The 20,417-nt window shown below is 48.4% G+C and overlaps 3 protein-coding genes across 4 annotated transcripts in view; all 3 read left to right on the top strand.

The window, feature by feature from the left end:
* LOC126575037 (four and a half LIM domains protein 2) overlaps window positions 1–20,417 on the top strand; it is an 80,775-nt gene that overhangs the window by 4,458 nt on the left and 55,900 nt on the right. The window contains exon 2 of one of the 2 annotated variants that reach the window (XM_050235524.1): window positions 8,265–8,350. In XM_050235524.1, coding sequence (XP_050091481.1) covers window positions 8,265–8,350 — 86 coding nt within the window. Of the gene's footprint in view, window positions 1–8,264; window positions 8,351–13,234; window positions 14,502–20,417 lie in introns of those variants that run through there. The other variant, XM_050235523.1, reaches the window with a different exon arrangement.
* On the top strand, window positions 5,731–7,784 carry LOC126575040 (uncharacterized). The gene is made up of 2 exons (XM_050235534.1): window positions 5,731–6,459; window positions 6,527–7,784. Exons 1-2 carry the CDS (start codon window positions 5,961–5,963, stop codon window positions 7,741–7,743), a joined length of 1,716 nt encoding a protein of 571 aa, XP_050091491.1. The 5' UTR covers window positions 5,731–5,960; the 3' UTR covers window positions 7,744–7,784.
* On the top strand, window positions 9,232–10,104 carry LOC126575044 (uncharacterized). Its single transcript, XM_050235537.1, has 2 exons — window positions 9,232–9,663; window positions 9,748–10,104. Exons 1-2 carry the CDS (start codon window positions 9,269–9,271, stop codon window positions 9,776–9,778), a joined length of 426 nt encoding a protein of 141 aa, XP_050091494.1. The 5' UTR covers window positions 9,232–9,268; the 3' UTR covers window positions 9,779–10,104.

The raw sequence follows: 20,417 nt of genomic DNA, 5'->3' as shown, positions 1-20,417 counted from the left end.
TTGGGACAAATTGCTTTAATGAAATCCAGCATCGTGAGACTTCGTCTGTACATTCAACGAACCACTGAGGTGATCTTACTTTGAACAATCACTAGCTCACCGTGACGATCGCCACCGGTCAGTAACGGGTCACCAACAGCACGCACCCCTTCAGTGGCCAAGCATTTCTCGGAATAAACCGTCCAGCAAATTCCAACCAACTCGCTCGTCCCGCTATTGTCCGCTGCATCCAGTGTGCACTTTCGAAAGGCGTTCCCCTTAAATGGGTAACCGGTGCACCAGCGTATGCGAAGAAAGTGTCGCCAAAAGGGCTTTTGCTGAAGAACGCAAAATCGATCCAACTATCAAGAATCGTACAGTGGCCAAGTACTAGTCGATGATGGTGGTGCTGGCGAATCGTTCAACGCAACATTGTGTATGCAACGTACGGTTCAGCATGTGCGACTGGTGTTTTGCATAATTATTTATTCAGCTCATGCTGGTGTGCTGCAGCATCCACATTCGCGATCCTGGGATTCGAGTTGTTTTAGGGCAGAACCACGCTACAATGAAGGGTGCATGGTGCTGGTGCTGCACCACAATGAGCTAAAGAAGGTGGAAAGAGAATGTAGCGCACATTGTAAAAACAATCACCGAAAACAGGGCTACGACCGGCCGGTTACCTTCTTTCCTGTCGACTCCTCACCGTATCGACACCATGAGGGTACAATTTTCAAATTAATGCTTCATTTCCGCTTCCGGCACCGGCTCCGGTTTGGGGTTGTCTGTGAGTGCGGCGCCTCTTCTCGGCGTCGAACGAGGATGACGAGAAAGCTGAGAAAATGCAAGACAAAACCACAGCAGTGCCCAACCCTGAGGCGGGAATAGGTAAGGAAAGGAGAATCGAGCCAAGTGATAATTGAGGAGGACCACTTACGGAATGATCTCACCCCGGGTATGATCTTCAACGTGAAGCGCAGCGCAGTGAGAAAGATGGGCAGGAAGAGACGAGGTGCGTCGCAATGATGAAGCGTGGTAAGGTGAGGAGTGATCATGTCGACGCCTTGGGATGCTCGTTTCCACCACCATTTCCGCGCATTCGTATGCACGCTGTGGCGTCCGAAGCGGTGAGATGTGGTCGGCGTGGAATTAAAACAAAAATAAAACCAAAAATTACACCCTTCCTACCTCGATTTGTAACGCTCCCTAGCCCTTCCCCTTCTGGTGTGCGAGGGTGAGAGAACAAGATAATGGTGACCACGGCGCCCTCTCCACCCCACACACCGCAGGAGATCGGATCGTTATGGGAAACAGATGCAGATGCTGCTGCAGCAACAGTTCTCGGTTTTCTTCGTCCATTCCGGCATTCCCGTTCAGCTTGTGTGCGATCGTACCTCACACTTCAGGCCTCACACGCTGTTTGGTGCTAAAAAGTGAAATTTTATGTTTCAATATTTTTCAAAATTTCTAGAATATGACACCCACGACATGGTCTGTTGGGATGGAGTGTGCCCCTAGGGCAGTGCGTGTACTTACGTTACTGGATTTTATGATCCCCTCACGATCGGTTACATCGCTTCGTGGCGCAGCAGGTAGCTGGAACGAGTTGAAGGCTTGCCGAAGGACACGCGCTGCCACATGGTTGCAGTATGTTTTTTGGTAGAAAAACAATAATTTCAAGCCATTTCGGAGCATGTCTGGTCATCTTTACAAACATTGTTATAGTTTGTAAAAGTTTGTGAATACCTTAATGCAGCGGAACTGCTGCCGCTGTCTGGTTGCTGTTTGTTTATCCAACTCAGCTCTTTTGCCGGCAAACATCTGGCGGTTTCACGCAATCGAGAGATCTTCATTGGAAATCCCACATTTGCAACTGGTTTCGATGTTTTTTATTATTACAATACTAGGGGCACAATGCAAATTCGCAAGCTCTCTGGGACACCGTCACTGCATTCGATATGCGCTGTTGAGCATCTCGCAGACTAACGAATGTACTGAGCGACCGATAAGACGAGTGGATCGAGTTCTGTGGAACTGACACGTGATGTGGTCCGCTTGGGCGCGTGGCGTACCATCATGATAACAAGGCGACAGCCCTTTTGCTGTGACAAGCCGCATCGTAATTCCTAAGCCGATATGGATTCTACCAAGAAGTCTCTTCTCAGTGGCATCTTCTAGGCATGAACCTACGATCAAAATCATTTCGCACAATTCACGTTTGGTTGAAAGTTCCAAAGATCCCCCTCCGAGAAGGACAACCAGAGATGCAAGCAGGATCACGTCATCGTCTTCATAGCTCCCTCCATTCGACATCTATAAATACAATGTACACCTCCGCAAGGCTAAACCATTTTAAAGCAGCTCACGTTCCCGACCAACCACTGGCCAGTAGGTGTGCGACCGGAAATCCCCCTTTGGCCGAGAGAATAAGATGATGATGATGATGATGCTGAAGGTGATCACTTGTGGCATACGGTTTTGCGCTAGACCTCACCGGCAAACGCTATAGCGATTGCAGAAACTTGGAGAAGCTTCTTGTGTTTTCTTTCCAATTTGTCACCACGTTTCGAACCACATTCCCCTCTCTCTCTCTCTTTCTCTGGTCTCCATCAGTAGCCTCTAACTATGGGAGCTCCTCGAGAAGGTAATTAATGAAGCAACGACCTGGTTCTTGTTTAGCTAGGCCTGCATAGTATAGCCCTGGCGAAGGTCTTGAAGACCGTACGCATGAGCATTAGAGCCACCATCAAATGGTCTCTCTCTCTCTCCCTCGGGTTGCTCGGGGGGCACCTCCAAAACCGGTTACCACGTAAAGGTAGAGCGAAGATCATTCCAGCTCCATCTTCTCTATCTCCAATGTTGTTTGGTATCTGTGCGCGAACCAGGCGCTGCCTGCACCGACACTTGGATGTCCCCGTTTTTGGTTTTTTGTCCATCGTGCACAAACCGGCCACGGCAAGTACGCTCGTTTCGCAATGGTGGCTGTGGTGTGTAAGAAACCATCGACCGAATTCTCCAGACCCTGGTGGCGATTGTTTAAACGTGACCAAATATTCTTTCAACTCCATCAGGCCATCGCGTTTACGGTTCCATTGAGCATCTTCGATTGCTGAAAGACTTATCCTACCGGCACACTAACTGTTGAAATCCTTGGACGATGAAGGACCTTACCACACGTCACCGGCTTTACTGAGGGGAGCCTGAAACATATTTCAGTTGTACCTGTTGTTCGCCTGAAAAAACACACCGAATACCTGTTCCGAGGGTGACCTCTGGTACGAGTGGACATAAATATGTTTACGCAGAGCGTCAATGCCATACCACCACAAACCGGTGGCACCGTCGAGAGTGCCCTCTCCTGTAAATATACAGAACGCCAATAAACAGGCGCTTCGAATCGTTTCACCTCTTTAATGCCATCCTGGGCAGGAGGAGGAGAGGGCAACAGAGACACGGACATCTGCATACTGTGTTGGTCTTGGCACAGTACTTCACTACGCCATGAAACTAGGTCCAAACAATCGAGAGACGAGTTCCGGGATCCAACGCTGTCAGCATGATTTCCGCTCGATTCTGCACAGTCCACTCTGGAACGAAAGTAATGCAAACGCTCAACTGCGACTGGAAGAGCGGCGAAGAAGGGAGGACAGCTGGTTAAAATCGGGGACACTCGATTTGGAGACTTTGCAGAACCGAACCAAACATCGGATCAGGAAGCGAAGGGGAAGCAGTAATTCTCATCCGGGTTCCCGGTCGGCTATTGATCACGGTGTCGTCGTCGTCGGTCACCGGTATGAGATCATCGATCTACATTGTGCCACCCACCCACCACCCAGCTGCTACAGGTGATGGTGGTGGGTTTCCCTAGAAGGTTCCACCTCCGAAAAGGTCTCGCCTTCTAGAGCGCGCGGGCGCACACAGTTCACGTGAAAGCTCGCCTGACCTGAGCTAAGCTCTCGCACTATATAGCAGCGAACGCCGCATTGAACGCCGCTGCCCCCACCACATCGCACGCACACGTCCCCAGATCGCCATCCTACGCGCGTTTGCGTGGCAAAAGTGTCCCGCGATCGCGGAGCACACAAGGGCGACGACGAGTTCGGGAGACAGAGGATCCATCGTCGCACGGCACAGAGAGTGACTGTGCTACTTCCAAATGCGGTGCCATGAGCAAGCGAAGCGCCCAAATTCGTTCCTTTACATGGTGTTGCCTCCGAGGGTGTTCCCCCGGATTCGGGTCCAGACCGTCCATCGGTTGGTCGCGGTTTCCTGGTTCCAGCGGCAGGTGCACAATGGTTCCTGCACGCCACATGCTAATGGTCAGATATCAATTCCACGAGCACAACACGTGACTGGCGCTAGAGCTTTTGTCAAGTATTTTGCTTCCATTGACATTCTGGAACGATAACCGGACGATTAATTATAGCCAGTCATTGCCATTGATTGTCCAGGGGAAGTAATTAGTAACAATGTTGCTGGTTCTGCCCAATCTGATCACTTCCTCCACATCCCATAGTGGCGATGACTCGGCTACTCGCGATCACCTCCGTTCCGTGCCGCAATCGTTTCGTTGGTCGTTTCGCGCACGTTAAAATTGTGGATTTTGTTTTCGATAGCCTCATAATCCGCGGTGACGAAAGAGAGGAATAGAGAGAGAGAGAGAGAGAGAAAGAGAGACTGAGAGAGAGACCGAAAAAAGGGGGGGGGGGGGGGGGGCAACAAAACCGGTGCGTAGGATGGCAATAGGGAGATCGTTTGGAGGTCTAGTGGTTGTGGGCGCGAAAGGGGTGGGGAACCGGTCGACCGGTCGGGTCGAGACACGAGATGCGATCAACGGAGCAACAGCGCAACACCCAACGCCTCTGCCAGGTCGGCCGATTCCGGCTGCGCCGCAGCAACGCCAGTCGCTAGTTTGCATCTCGAACGATCGCAGGCAAGGCAGAGCGCCGCGTTACGCCGTTAGCACCAGCAGCAGCACACAAACCATAGGACAGCGGTTGCAGCTTCTTCTTCGTTTTGGATTCTCCTCGATCACTCGCTGCCTGGTGGTGACACAAAGGCATCGACGGACGGAAACGGTTGACCGGAAGTTCCGGAAATCTCTCGCGAAGGGCATCGATGTCAAGTGTGCGATACACGGGTGGCATCATCATCATCGTCGTCGGAGCAGCGTGCGACCAGACTGTCTAAGGTGGCCAGAGTAGCGCATAAGAGTAACGTTTCGCAAGCCCGTTAGCTGACCCTCAAGCACCACACACAGCCCCACGGCATCACGAATCTCTGGATATCAGCCTGAAACCAGTTCGCGAATCCGCCGGTCACCGGTACACACCAGCCTCAGGGTGGACAGAAATTTAGTACCGAAATACACACATTTCGACCGGACACCACCAGCAGAACAGGTTTTAAAGCGCTCTCGTTGGCTTGAAAGTACCACCAGGTACGAGGTCGTGGTCGTTTGCCTCGGAAATTCCCTCGAATGGTGCGGTCCAGTTAAGACATCTTTGCCGTGGCCAGCAGCAATTCCAGTCGACGGTCAGTCGATTGGAGAGCAGCAAGTATTTCGGAAGCTTCTAGTCTTCAGTGACCTTGTAGTGTTGCCGTTCTCCCTCAAAGCCGGCATAGTCACACGTGTTACGATTGTAGGTGGCGCCAGCTTCCCCCGCGTGAGATTAGTGTTGAGTTACTGTGCGCAACAGCAGTACGATGTGGCCTCCAGTACAATGCTCCTAAAATGACGTACTACGAATTAGAATTGTAAATGATAGTGCTTGCCCGGGATCTATAGAGACAACCCCATTGTTCTACATGCCCTCTCTGTGTGCCGTATGGATTTGAGCAAACAGAGCAATCACTAACCGGGTTGTGCATCGACGGACGATGAATAACGCGAGTCGTGTGAGCGCAGCCAGTGAGCAGTGAAAGTGATCTCAATTCCACTCGTTTTTCGGTTTGACGCTCCCAGATCTAGTCCAAGGATCATGTCCTTTCTACGTACGTTCCGATCGAACCTAATTCTCAGTACGGCACCACCAGCGGACACGGGAAAGAGTGGTGGTACTAATGGTGGTGGTGGTGGTCGAAAGAGTTCATCTCAAGGGCGCAAATCGCAAGTAGATAGTGATGATCACCGAGCGACAAGTAATACCGCTCGAAGAAGCAGCAACGGGATGACAAATCGAAATGGTAACGGTGGCGGCACAACCGCAAATCGCAACAGCACCAACAACGATAGCCGCTATGGGAAGGAGAATCCCGCTCCGATAGTGGTCTATCTGGACAAACCTGGCCAGGAGGTGAAAAAGCCGGCCAGCATTCTGCGCACAAACACTTTCACCACGAAGCACAACGATCACGTGCCTGGTGCAGAATCGGAAAGCATCCGATACGGTAGCACCGCCATTAGCCGGAGCGATACGTTCACGATCGATGATCCGGCACCGACGACTGTCTACACCAACACCTTCACTCGCCGTGAGCGTAAGTCATTGGCCAGCCAGGTAGCAGGAGCGATCGTGGCTAATACCAGGCTTTCTATCTTTTGCAGCACTGGACGTGTTTGAGCCACTGTACGCGAAGAATATTGAGCTCGGTTCGAATGAGAAGCTGCCAACGGTGGTCGATTCGCGGACCTATCGCAAGAAGTCACGCAACACCGTCAGCGCCTCGAAGCCGGTCCAGAAGGTGGAGAGTTTCATCAAGCGCTTCGAACGGACGTTGTTCAACAAGAATGGTTCGAACGATCGTAACCGCAAGCACTCGACGACGGCGAGGAAGAACTCGTCCTCGGCCGGTAGCACCACCGCCGACAGTGGTCCACGGTTCCGCGATATCGGCATCAACTGTAAGCTGGACGAAGAGGAACGGTTCCGGGCGAAGGTGGAAGCGATGCGCCGATCGCGTCAGGGATCGCGCGATTCCATCATTAGCGGCCACAGCACGACCAGTGGCATGGTCCAGCAAAGACGGTCCACTGGTGCAGCCCCCGAACGGAGTCAATCGCCCTCGAAACGATACTCGCTCACGCAAGATCGTCGCTCATCGTCGACCAGTAGCTTCGCGTTGGCTCCACTGGAAGAGCGGGGTCGCCACCTCAGGACACCTTCACCACCGCAACCATACGGTGCGAGCTCAACGGTAGTGGTACCGTTGGCCATCGATCGTCCAACCGAAAGTAGTTTCCTCAAGAGCCGTCAGAAGGAGATCGAAATGGGGTACAGTGTGGTAACCAAGCGGCAGCAACCACCGCCTCCTTTGTCGCTTCCTGCGGCAAGTCGATCGTCACCGGAGCGATACGGAACGACCACACAGCGCGGACGCCTTCAACCGACCCACTATGCTCAGGATGAGCCACGAGTCTCGGGGAGAGATCAACAGTATTCAACGTTCGTTATCGCACGGAATGCTGGCACTAGCGAGGATTCAGCGGCACCCCGATTCCGGACGGATACATACCGAGCGCTGAAGGATGAATACGAGCAGCAGCAGCAGCAACAGGCGCAGCAACAAGCGCAAATGGCTAGACCGATTGGCATTGCGAGTCCTTTGCCGAACGAAGAGCGCAGATCCAGCGCTACTGATGTTGTTGAAGTGCCGGTCAAGAATTCCGTCGCGGGCAAGGATTCGGATCTGCCAAAGTACACATTTGGTGCGGATCTGCAGCAGCGTCGCAGTCGGTTCCAACAGTTTCAGCGCTCGTTCAAGAAGATGGACGACAGCGCGTCCGATGTTTCCGTCCAGCAGAGCTTCTTTGTGCCGTTTTAGAGAGTAGTTGATTTGCTGCAGTGGAAGTAAAAAGATGTGACTTTATTTTAACCCCCAAGGCTGTTATTAATATCAGAATAAAACGTTGTCAGTACCGCGCAATCCGTGATAGGAGCAGCAATGCATTGATGACTAGATTTGGAATCCGAAAGAGAACTGCAGCATTTCATCTGCGTACGCGTCCTAGCAACGCTCATAACTTACCGGTCCGTTGAGGAACCTTTGTTTGATCAATCAAGTTACCATTTTTAGTTGAAACAGCAGCGATATATTGAAAACGGAAACGAAATTGAATAAATCCAAGTGTGCGTTGTTTATTTCTGGCTCAATCCATATCCTCTTCCTTTTGTCAGGTTTACATTCTTATCAAAGGCACTAATCCTTCTTGGGATTATTATAATAATGCATGAGAAATCCTTTACCTACACTATTGAAGCGTAAGCGCAACATAAATCTAAATTAAGCACAGGACCACGACCTGCTATTCGTTCTCTCACGGTAATCATATCTCTTCCTTCCAGGGCGTCATTATCACCGAGGTATTCGATGGCGCAGAGTGCGATAACTGCCCGGAACTTTGCCCTGGATTTCGGCCACATGCTTGGAGGTAAGTGAATGTTTCTATTTGGCTGCTCGGCTGTCGATCGTCTCGGGCGAAATGGTTCCATCGGTCTTGTTTCTCGCGTTCAATATTTGCTGATCACAGTCACTGTCAACAATCCGTTGTGTTTCTTCGCGTGGCTGGATGATCCCACTCGTGCCACTGGCTTCTTCTGTGGTGGTTTATACGGCTGCTTAAGCTTCCGCTGATGGCGTCCTTTAGCTCTTTGCGGGCAGATCCTCCCGATGTGACCTACCTCACGGCAATTGAAGCACTGTCGAAGGGTGTATTTGCAAACGAAGTTCACATGATGCTTTTCAGCGCAAGCCGTGCAAGTAACCGTATGTGCCTTGGTCGTGTTCCGGGTTTTTGCGATCGATGCGTTCCGCTGATTAGAAACGTTTATGTTGTGCGATAACGTTGGGCGGCCGGCGGTAGTTGGCGTTCTGGTAACAACTGTCGGAGCTCGATTAACGGTGGGCCGATAATCCCACGGCGCCTGGTCGTCATCGGATTCCGCCGAACAACAATTTCCCATCACGCTGGCTCAAAAGACGATGCTCGTACTCGATACTGATAATCCGGAGGCTGCACAGAACTTTGTTCAGACGAGAACTTTGTCGAGAATCAGCGTTGTTGGTTCTAGCGGAGTTGCGGTAAAGAATGAAGAAAAAAACAAACGAGTGCAATAAGTACCAGAGCGAGAGGAAAGAACTGTACCCTTTCACCCACACAGTCGCCAATATTGCTATCTCGCTCCCTCGCACGCGATTCAGCATAAACAGCATAAAGGGTTTTGCTCTTTCCTGGAACGGCAGCGATAGAAAAGGAAGGCGAGCATCATGTGCACTTTGCACGCCAAAGGCGTTGATAAAGCGGTGGCCAAGCACTTTTCATTTTCAAAATTACACTCAAGCCGTAACCATGGGAGCATCGTCATCTTGTGAAGCCGAGGAGCAACAGCGTCGTGAGGCAGAAAACCGTAATCGAAGCCGCACAAACAACTCCGCTCAACGTGGCACGTGGATTTACGTAGAACAAAGATCTGCAAATGGCAAAAGTGCACCACCCCCACCGGTTAGAAATCCGCAAAATTCTAACACGAGCCGTGGCAATCGGCCGGCAGATCCGCAGCCGGAGTGTGTGGTTTGCGGGCACGTCGGACACATTGCCGCGAATTGTCACCATCGATACAATAAGTGCTTCATTTGTCGTCAGGATGGCCATATTGCCTCCGTTTGCAAAGCCAAAAAGCATCATCCGGACAGCCCCTACAAACAGCAACAGCCCAAGCCTAAAAATAAACCGGCCAACAAAGGGTAAGAAGATCGGATCCGTGCGTTTGTTCAGTGTGATTGGAGGTTTCACGAGCCGGTGACTGAATTTGCGTGTTGTTTTCACAGACCACCGGATGTAACGAGAACGTCGCGTTAAAAGTATCACCCATCTTGCTACCGGAACCGGAATTCCACCATCGGATAATCGGATGTCGATAGGGCATGCATTCATCCGTGTCGTCGAGCGTTGAAATCATCCCTGCAGCATCTCTACCGATCAGCACCCACCGTAATTTGCGTCGTCACTTTGTTGAAGCCGCAGATATTTTACCCTTCCGCCGACCATGCTATCAGCGTTTCCACGAACCGGACAAAACTGATCCACTTTTTTCTAACGAGAATGTTTCTGTGCTCGTGCGTTTCGTGGCGAATCGTCGCCCATTAGTAGGTTAGGATCAATAAAAATGTCCTTTTCGTGTGGAAGTCTGGTTTCTTTCACATTCCTTTCGGCCGCAAGATCAAAGTAATTTTTTGTTGGTAGACCTCTCGTCCCGGCAACTCTTCTGGTGCCTATATGGTGGACTGCATCTTCATCACAAACTGCACCGCTGCACTCCGTGCAAACCGCATCTATTCAAGGCATATCAGTGATAATGGTTATCGTTCTGCCCTTGCTTTTTGCACTTGATTCGGTTTTAAATCCTGGTTCGTCGCTTTGGGCACTTGATTGATAGTTGATGGTTGCTAGTTGGCCACAGTTACACGTCCTGCAATTGTTGAAACACACCTGGGGCCGGGAAGCGCTGGTTTTCCACATACGGTGAGCAGATACCGAGACTGATGAGCAGATACCCTTGTGACTGGATCAAACTGGAACATTCCTATCGAAATCGAAGTATGAAAAGCGAATGAAATATACCGCTACATTTCAACAACGTAAGCACCTTTTAATGTGATTTATGCTCAAAAAACTCTTTTCTTCATTCCTGACCTCCGGTTGCTTCATACCTGACCTCCGGTTGCTTTGATTTCTCACTGCGGAATCGTTCGGACGAACAAAAGAGAAGGCAACAAAGCGATCATACACCCAACGAAATTAAAATAGCACCACCCACTTTTTTACTTATTAAAAGACGAATAATTAAGTTTCAATCAAATGCTTTCTGCTACATGTGCTAAAAACTGTTACGGATTAAACTAGCATGAGTTTGTTTTGTTTGGTTTAGCCGTTTTTTGGAAAATCCTGGAAAACTAAAAAAAGGGTGCGAAATCAAAATAGCACCACTTATGATTTTCAACAAAATCCATCTGTATTTCTCAAAATTCATCATGCTTTTGGCATTTGTTCATGAACTAACTGATTTCTATTAAACAGCTGATTGCAATTAAATGTGATTTCAGCAATAAAATCGGCGTTTCGAGACAAAAAAGCAGTTTTCCGAGCGTTACTTGTCTTATCTGCTTCCAGCACTCCAGAACTCGAAATTTCAGCATGTTTACACAATCAAATTGCTTTCCGTTTTCATAAACACGGCGTGTAAGCATATACCAAAGGTTTTCTATGTGATTCAGATCCGGAAAACGGGTTGACCATTCGATAACTTCTGTATTTTTATCAGAAAACCACGTTTTGTGCGTTGTGAATGAAGAGTTGCAGCATTATCTTGTTGAAAAACAAAGTCCTGACCCATCAATGATGATTCAAAAGTATCTCTAACATGTGTACATAATCCTCAAACTGCACTTTTATTGTTCTTTAAGCCAACGGATTCCTACTTGAGGCGGAAAAAGTTTTCCTATATTTTCAATGTGTGAGCGCCCAAGTTCCTGCCCATCTCTAAATCTAGTCATTGCGCAAATCGAGCTAGTAGTATTGTAAGTCATCTAAACCATCAAGGTTGACCTTTTTAAATCATAAATGATCGAGTTATTCCATTCTTAGGTCAGGAAATGTGATTTTTCGCGAAGCTCAGATAATACACTTTATGTAGCTTAGTTAGTTTGTGTCCTCCAAGTCTTTTGAGTAACTCCAAGTGCTCACTACCTGCCAGCATTTGTTGTACGTGACGTGTAGTCACTGTCAGATCTAATTTTGCTCGGATTTATGATGTTGATCTTTTTCCATTCATCAAAATCTGTAGCATTGTCCTGTCATGCTTTGCGGAAACCCCACTTTTCTCCCCACAATTCTCGATAGGATCAAGTTTATCGTTATTTTTCAACATTTTTCCATCAGCTGTGTGTGCTTGATGAAGTATTTGAACCATTTTTCTGTTAGATAAGCTCGCTGGTTATAATAGGTTATAATGTTTACCTTTTCCCTTTTACCCTTTAAAGGTAGGTGGTCTGATGGAATCATAGGAACTAAATCAAAAGGAAAAAAAATGATTTCACTGCTAATTGCACGTACTTAGAGTCCACTTTCATAGTCCTGAAAATCAAAACATAGTTCTTTAAAATGAGTGAAAAAAGTAAAATTATCCTGAGGTGGTGCTATTTTTATTTCGCACTTTTTTTTATTAAAAATTGAGTTTTAATGTTCATACTAAAAAAAAATATCCCATATAGCAGTTCAAAACATCGATAGTGAGCTCACGGATAAAATTAACATAGAGACTGGCATTGTTTCTAAGATTTTTGTAAAAATAATGCCGAAAAACATGGTGGTGCTATTTTAATTTCGCGCAGTGTATGACCTTCAAGACCTCCGCGCATTTAGGGAACCGAGCAGTGAATTGGGGAACTGGCTTAATCGAAAACAAAAAGGCAAATTAGCGCTATCCAATAATGCACGTTCCTTTCGCGGGCTCAATCAACATCGGCTTCATGAAAATCGTAGTAAATATTAACCACTTTCATCCATCGCAGATTCTGTGAACAAATGAAATACCCAAGATGATTGAAGTTGGAATTGAATGAGCAACGAGTCAGCTATTTAAATAAAAAAATTAATATTACATCAGAGGGTGTGAGGGAAGGGGTATCAATCGTCAACGCAACGAACATTTAAGTTTTGGTACCGGATTCGGTAGAACTTGGGGACACGATCATCAACGGCCGCCCGCGGTCGATGGGGACAATTTTGCTTTCGTTGCGTTGTGTCTGCATTTCGTCAAGCTGGCCTTCGTACGATCAGAATGCGCGTCGACACGATCACAATTGGATTAACCCTGTAAACAAATGAACAGGCAAATGCTTTGTAAATTCAAACAGTTCCCCGATCTACAAAGAATCACTTATTGCCCCACTTGCTAGAATGTTTCGGCGTCAGAGAATGATGACTCGACCACGATCGTAGACCAGCCGTAATCAATACGCTAATAGGGATCAACCTTCACCTTCTCCCCACTCCCCCCGCTCTCCTTCGATTGGTCGTACAAATGTGTTTGTTTGGCGACATGCGAAAAGCCCCCATCTTCTTTTGCGCCCCCGCCTGCAGTGGCGGGCACATGTCTTCGCACGTTTTTTCGTTCATTCCGAGGCACGGCGGCTGTTGTCGCGGCATGGCGCAGGGTGGGAGTAGAAACGCGAAGCGATCATCGTAACCCGTTGCCGGCGGACACGTAACTCAACCGCAGCAGAAATTAGTAGTCCTCTGTTCGTTTGTCTGCTTCGACGGTCTCTTCCGAATTCGCGGCTCCGTACAGTTTCGGTGCGTTCGTTCGTCCACTCGTTCGTCGCGTTTTTGGTTAACTTGTTTGGTTTAGATGGTGACGAGTGTGTTTTTAAAATGTAGTTACTTTGTTGTGTTAATCGTTCTTCTCAAGTGGCCTCGGTAAAGCCACATGCACCGATAGCATTGGTGATGCATCAGCAGCGATCGCTCGTTTTTTAAGTTGCAGCGTACATAGTCATCTCTGTAATTGATCACCCCCGTCGTTGCCTTGAAAGCCAGATGATCGAGAAGACAAGCGAGTTTCATAACATCGGCCTCCGGACGTGCCTTCAAACATCGCAGTCTTCCAGCGGGCTCGTTTTCGTCGTTTTTTTTCTTGTTCCGATCGTGTGCGTAACATCGCGCGTGTCGTGTGCACAATGGGTGCGTGTCGAGTGTTGTTATAGTTACTCACCTCCTGCGATATTTGTGACAGTGATCCGGTCGAAAATATTAGGTGATACTCAATAAAATACAAAAGTAGTCAGTGGAGATATAAATCGAAGAAAAATTCACCTTTCGGTGCTGCGTCGCGTACGTGTTCGGTGTGTTACAACGCAACGGCATGCGCCCACTGTGCGGCGTGCGTTCGTGTGTGAGTGAAGTCGGTCCGGTTGCGGGCAAACAGAAAATGAAAACAAAACAAAGTAGGCGAGAAGCACATTTCTTCTTCTTCTATCGTCAGCGACATTTTTATTTGTGATCCGCCCGTCCTCCCGCGTTCAACTGCATTTCTCGAGCGAGCAGCCGTTCTTATCGCCAACAGAACCTGCCGTACTCAGTTAACGTTGTTCCCGTTCAAGTGTCGTTTGTGACTTCATTTTCTAGAGCAAACGATGCGTCTACCAACGAGTGAAACGAACTCCTCGCCACCGGCAGCGGCGGATCTTGCCCGAGGAAATAGCTTCCTGCGGAACATTCGACGGAGGTTTTCCGATTCCACGGAGCCACCTGCAGCCGTTCCAGCAGTCCCGGACAACGGCCAGCAGGCAGCCAACGGGGGAGAAGGACAGGAGCAGCAGCAGCAGCAGCAGCAGCAGCAGCAGCAGGTGTACAATCGTGGCACGGTCGAGGTGCAACCGGTGGTGGTCCGGAAGACACCGAAATTTCCCTCACGCGAGCGACACTTGGCGATTCGGCGAAAGAACCGCGTCGCACCACCGACACCGTTGCCTGAACTATCGCCACCCGGATCACCCGTGTCCTGCGGCCGAAGACTCAGCAAGTAAGCGAAACTTCTGCGCGGCGTCCAAGCGTGTATCGTACGATAAGATGAGCAGCAAACAATCCACGTCCCCCATCGAGCGTTATCACTTCGTTACAGAAGTCACCAAAGCCCCAAGCATAATCAATGTCCGCAGAGACTCACCTTTTGTACACATGATGGTACCTTGCCATAAATAACATGTTTCCCTTTGTAGCGCATAAGACAAACAAACGGATTGTACCGGGAATTAGAATGTAAGAGCTGCGTGAGCATATCAAAGCATAGTTAAAACGAAACCTCCGTGAGATCATTCCGTGTACCCCGCCTATCCCAGGGTACCCACAGGAGGCCGATAGAAAGACTGATTCAACGATTCTTATGATAAACCAGTAAACCGTTCACAGTCACCAAACCGATAACAGAACACCGTCCAGACAGTAGGCTACACCGTGGCCATGACGCCACTTGAACAATCAAAATTTAAAATAAATCGTTTCCGAACCATGCGTGCTTGGATGTGTTTATGGAATGAATTTTCTTATCTTCGAAAGCTATCCGTCTGCTGAAGCACCGGAGCGGTAATGAGGGTTAAAGTCCATCGCCCATTAGCCAGCCTAATTTGCGACGGCCGATCTGGCTGACGGGGAAGTCCATCATTACGGCTCATCAAGCACATCACTAATCAGTTCCGCTTCCATCATCAGGCCGCCAATCACAGAGAGATCGTCGCGCCTAGCGTCTTGGTGCCCTGCTATCGATGATGACGATAAGGAGAAGTGGTTGGCCTCGCTTTACCCTCGTCAGCGCTTCCGATGACAAACGTTACGCCGGGGGTCATATCATAAGAGCATAGACGTTATGCTGGGGTAGTTGATATGGTTTGTCCGTCTTCTAGGCAAGATTCCTCGAGGGTAGTAAGACAATTTGTTCACATTTTAGGGGCTGGTCCATCTCCGAAGACTGTGTCACAATTCCCTGGAGATGCATTCCAGTTAAGACCGTACCTCAACCCATCTTTACCCGCAGTGCTGCGCGTCTTATGCTTTCTGGGTATCTCCCGGACTGGGCCTGGAATCCGCAGGCAGTAAAATGTCGAGCCACCGGTGGGCGTTTGCTTTTTGATGCGTCACAATGTGTCGATTGTGTCGTTAGGGAGGAACAGAGGGCCATTTCGGTTTGCCTGCCTTGTCTGCCTGCCAGGGTTTAGGGGGTGCAAGCACTAGCCAACAACAGTGTACTCTATTGTAACGTGATGCCATACGAACGCATCGACGACATGGACAGGGTGACCGTGAGGAGGAGGAGGAGGTGATTCCTCTAGTCACGGGCATGCAACGCACGCCCCAAAAGCCTTGTGTGTATGGGGAGCCAAGCTCATAAAGTTTACGAGCGGAACAAAGGTCGATAAAGAAGTGCGGAAGTAAAGCATCCTCCACTAACGATTACGCTCATGCTGCCAGGAGGGGCCATATTCTAGATTCTAGCGAGGGGGGAAAGTTCTTTCACGGAGGGCAAAATGCAAAAGTAACGAAAGTCGTGGCCCTGGTGAAGGAGACACTTCCTTCTGGAGGGATCTCGTTCCAATCGATCCTTGAAAGCGTTCTCGGGTGGAATGGAGAAAGGAGAACGAGGGGAGGACAGGACATAGCGGGCGGTAGGAAGTTTACACCCAGTTTCAACCCATCAAAACTCATCCATTAGCGTTATGGTGGGGTGTTCTATCTTTACACTCTATTCCCCGCCGCCGGGGGCAGTGTTCGTCCTCCCCGTCCTCCACCTTGAACCACGTTGACTCATGCTGTTACCGCCGGATGATGTCGGTTAGATTTGATGAGCTTTCTTTAGCCTTGTCACGGTCACCGCGCACATTACACGTTATCGAGCTATCGTTCTTGTTGACGGCGGGACGGTAGCTGATTCTGCAATCGCCATCGAATAAAGCACGTTTTCATTGCACAGCCATGCGGCATGCATTGCATTCCTCGGAGTGCAGGACCACTCGAGTTGCCACTTTATGGTGGACACAGTCAGAACATTCGGAGCGAGGCTCCCCGTTGGGCTATGATGGATGATCCGGACTGGCGTCGTGCTCCATGTCCGCCCTTTAACGAAATGTCAGCTCACCAGCCGAAGTGTCCCACCGGAAATGCCACTAAATGATAACTCATCCACCTCGTTGGCCGCGTGGCGTGTACCGGAGGGTGTGTTAAGGAGTAAGTTTAGCGAAGCGATTAATCGAAAAGGGTAAACATGTCCGACGCACTTATGGTGGTGTCTTGGGGTGTGTCCGCTTGTCGTGTGGAAAACTCGAAATAAACTCGATCGGCTATTCAATCGTGCTAATTGCCCGTTAGGACATTCGTGGCTGTGGAGCACACGGTGCGTCACGCAATGGGGAATGTGTGTGAAAAGTTTTGTTCGATTCCCCTCGCCTCTCTATCTGCCCTTGGGCGAGCTCAGGAAAACTCAGAAGGATACGCTTGTTAACACTCAATTTCCATTTCACGGCTTGGGTTGTGTCGGTGCGGAACGACTGTTTAGTTTTAGTGCAGAGGAAGGAGTACAATTAGTTAATTACCTGTTAGAGATTGTTAACTAGGTGATTAATTGTGGGGCAGAAATAAAGATCAAACGATTACTGCAGGGCGGTTATTTGTTTTAAAAGACCGTTTTTTAATTAACTTCTGTTTGTTTAGTTAGTTTACCTCGTTTGAACTATGAAATACTGGCACTCTGTTTGCCAAAAGGATGTATTTTTCTTAATATCCCATCAACGCGACTCCACTTAAAAAGAAATCCAACGTTCTCATAGGCCAGAACCAAGAATTTGAATCAAACATGGTTAGATAAAAACAATCATTGACTCCATATGAAAATAGACTTATTCTCGTAGAGTTTATGTAGGCTGATAAGGGCCAAAGGGGGAACTTATGTTAATGTGAATAAAGAAGTCTTATTTTTGCGTATTTTTTGTGATGAGACCATGCAACAATTTGATTTTCTCTGAACGTTATTTTAAATTGCAACTTTGCAAACATATTTGGTCGTAATTTCAAGATTAGATTTAGGATGCCATATAGGATTTACCATGACAATAATTTCGGGAAAGCGTGTCTGCAAGAATGTACTTTTTGTGGTGTTAATTTATAATAAGTCACGTGCTGAATTATCTGAGATATGCAAATCAATTCGTGATTGGTTCGATTAGGAGTAGTTTTCCAAGTAGTCCCGTTGAGTTTTTGTTGAATTTTTTAAATTTTTAGTATTATTGACTGAAGTACAATTTTGCTTTAGTTAAAGTGTGAATAAATTTTATAAAAACTCGTTGAGGCTACCATGCCAATATTTGGCATATTGGACATTTCAAAAGATCTGGCCAATAGATTTTATGCTACGATTGGTATCGATTTTTAATCGTAAGTTTTTGGGAAAGCCTCTTTAAAGCAGCGAAATGATGCGAGCAATGTATGAAGCGTGATTTCTTAAAGAATGTATTCTTAATACTAGAAGATTCTCTAATTATAGAAAACAGAAAAATAAGTGTCGGTATAAAGATTAAACACATGAGCTACTTGGCTTTCTTTTTAAGTGCAATTTAAAATCAAATCGATTTGCGTTTATTAATTATCCGAACTATTCCTTCCTCTTTCTGTCTACAAAACTCGTCGAACGGTGGCACGTTGTTTCAAATCACGTGGGAAAAATAAAGAAATGTGTAGATAGAAGCATTTATAAATTTAAACAGTTATCACAAAATTTATAAAATAGTTTAGACACATAAAAGTACGTTAGATAGCAGCTACTTTTTGCGTTAATTTCAATTATTTAAAGAATGTTTACCGTTACAATTACAGAGAACCATTACCGTTGATTACAAAGGACCTTGAATCGATCATTTACTAATGTATCGCATTTATTCGCATTCTCCGTCAAACACCTATATATAGCTGCTCACTTTTCGATTTCGATACTGTCTAATCCTAGTTTATTGGCCAGTTATTTAACGTTTGTTTTCCCTTCTCTGCTCTTCTTTTTGTAGGTAAGTTTATTGGATGATCTGTCCCTCAGACTCAGGCTCCCTAGCAACCTGTCGCTCGAATTGGCCAAGGCACATGGTAACAGCAGCACCAGCGGATACGCTTTACCGTTAGCAGCAGGATTCATCAGCTGGCAAACCTGCGGGAGCATCATCATCCTCCCAATAAAAGAAGGCCCCGTAACCCGATCGTAATTACTCCATCCTGTTTGCTTTTACGCGCCCGCGATGAACGTAGAACACGGAGCAACGGAGGCAAATATTTGGCATCGAGGTGTGGCCCATGTCACTCCAGGTGACCTGTAGCCTCACAGTGCGCCAGAAAGCGGATTTGATGAGTCCTGCACGATGATAATGATGTCGTTCGAAGGCGACTGATGAGCGACATTGACAAACAGAGTGTCACCCGGTAAAAAAGCTCGACTCCTCGGTGGGCTCGACCATAGAGGCCATAAAATCATGAGTCAGCCTCATCGGTGGCCCTGGCGCTAGAAATTGGTTTTCAATGGATCGGGAGCGGGGGCGCAGGACAAAATCAAGTGGATCAAGTGGCTCACCGTACCGCAACTAAATGTTTCTAATTCTAATGAAGCTCCGCGACAGCATAGCTGAAGGGTGTACGGCGTTTGGATATGATGGTGGCTGCCATGTTTGGTACCGCAAAGTGCAGCGACAACCTGCAGTGGTGGGGTGTGGGCTGCGTAAAGGCTGCCAGACGCGAACCTCTCCCTCGCTGGTCTGTGGATTAACCAATCCAATGTAACGTTCGCTCCCCCCGTTGGAGGCAAGTGGTCGAACGGCAATCTATTCCGCCAGACGGTAAGTGGCTGCCATAGATGGTGGACCCAAGGACGGTCAAGCTGCCGCCGAGATGGATGCGAGCATCGCGAGTGACACGGAGCCCATGCTCTGCCGGACAGCAGCATGTTGTACGTGATCAGAGAATGACAAAAACTCATAAAATCGATACCTTTCGACAGAGGGCCCGGGGTAATTGATTTAATAAGCCCATTCCATACGCGATCTCGGGCGGACTGGTTGGGAGGATTGGTAGCGATCGCGGGGGATTTAATGCAATGAGCAATGATGGCTGCTGCACGTGACGCCGCACCGAAGGGGCAACATCGAGCGGTGCATCGCGGAGAGCTGTTCGATCCGTGGCACGTTCACAACAATTAGCCACGGGCTAGTCTCCGGTCTCCGGGCGCTTGTTTACGGCGTACTATGAGCCGAGGAATTCATCTCGCTCTCTTTGCCATCGCTATGGCCAGATGTTGGGAAAACCGCCGGCTGGAAAACGAACGAAACACGAATGTAGTGTGTTCGTGGCCGTGGCTTGCTCGGTTGCTCGGTATGCCATGCCATGTGGCTGGTCGGTTGTTGGCACCCGGGTCAATTCGTATCGCAACGCAACGAAGGAAGCCAAACGGGATGCTCCGTTTTGCGCCAACCAGCTGCAATGTACTAGTGTGATTCAGAAGCACAATTTCCGCGGCACTGATAAGCCAGCAGCGAAAGCACAAGAAAAGACATTAAACGTGGAGTTCACGTTCAACAAGAAACGGCTTGTTGGTTTATCGTTTTTGCATGCTGCTTCCTTGCGAACGGTTATCAGGAAGAAGCAGTGCTCCATTTGCTGCAAACGCTGCACTTTATGTCAACACTGGAATGCAGTGATAAGAGGCGAGTACAGCCCCGTTCATAATGACTTCATCCGGATAATTGATTAAGTGCTGTTCGAGTAGCATGAAAGATAGTAGCGGCTCTTCCTGTCCTTAATTTGGATTCCTGCTCACCCAAGCATCCCTGCACTCGCATATCGCTCTGCTCTGCTACGCCGAGTGCCATAAACCTCGGAATCAGTTAGTGTTTTGCGCGGATTTGTCAGCTGTTTTATC

The sequence above is a fragment of the Anopheles aquasalis genome, chromosome 3 (assembly GCF_943734665.1).
Source record: "Anopheles aquasalis chromosome 3, idAnoAquaMG_Q_19, whole genome shotgun sequence".
In the NCBI taxonomy this organism is placed as follows: Eukaryota; Metazoa; Arthropoda; class Insecta; order Diptera; family Culicidae; genus Anopheles; species Anopheles aquasalis.
This window is presented reverse-complemented; position numbering and strand designations above follow the sequence as displayed.

What these genes read in the sequence shown, in the direction of transcription:
- LOC126575040 (XM_050235534.1), top strand. Translation starts at nt 5,961, where the DNA reads ATGTCCTTTCTACGTACGTTCCGATCGAACCTAATTCTCAGTACGGCA. An exon ending in CACCTTCACTCGCCGTGAGC is followed by an intron (nt 6,460 to 6,526) that starts GTAAGTCATTGG and finishes TATCTTTTGCAG; the next exon opens with CACTGGACGTGTTTGAGCCA.
- LOC126575044 (XM_050235537.1), top strand. Translation starts at nt 9,269, where the DNA reads ATGGGAGCATCGTCATCTTGTGAAGCCGAGGAGCAACAGCGTCGTGAG. An exon ending in AATAAACCGGCCAACAAAGG is followed by an intron (nt 9,664 to 9,747) that starts GTAAGAAGATCG and finishes TTGTTTTCACAG; the next exon opens with ACCACCGGATGTAACGAGAA.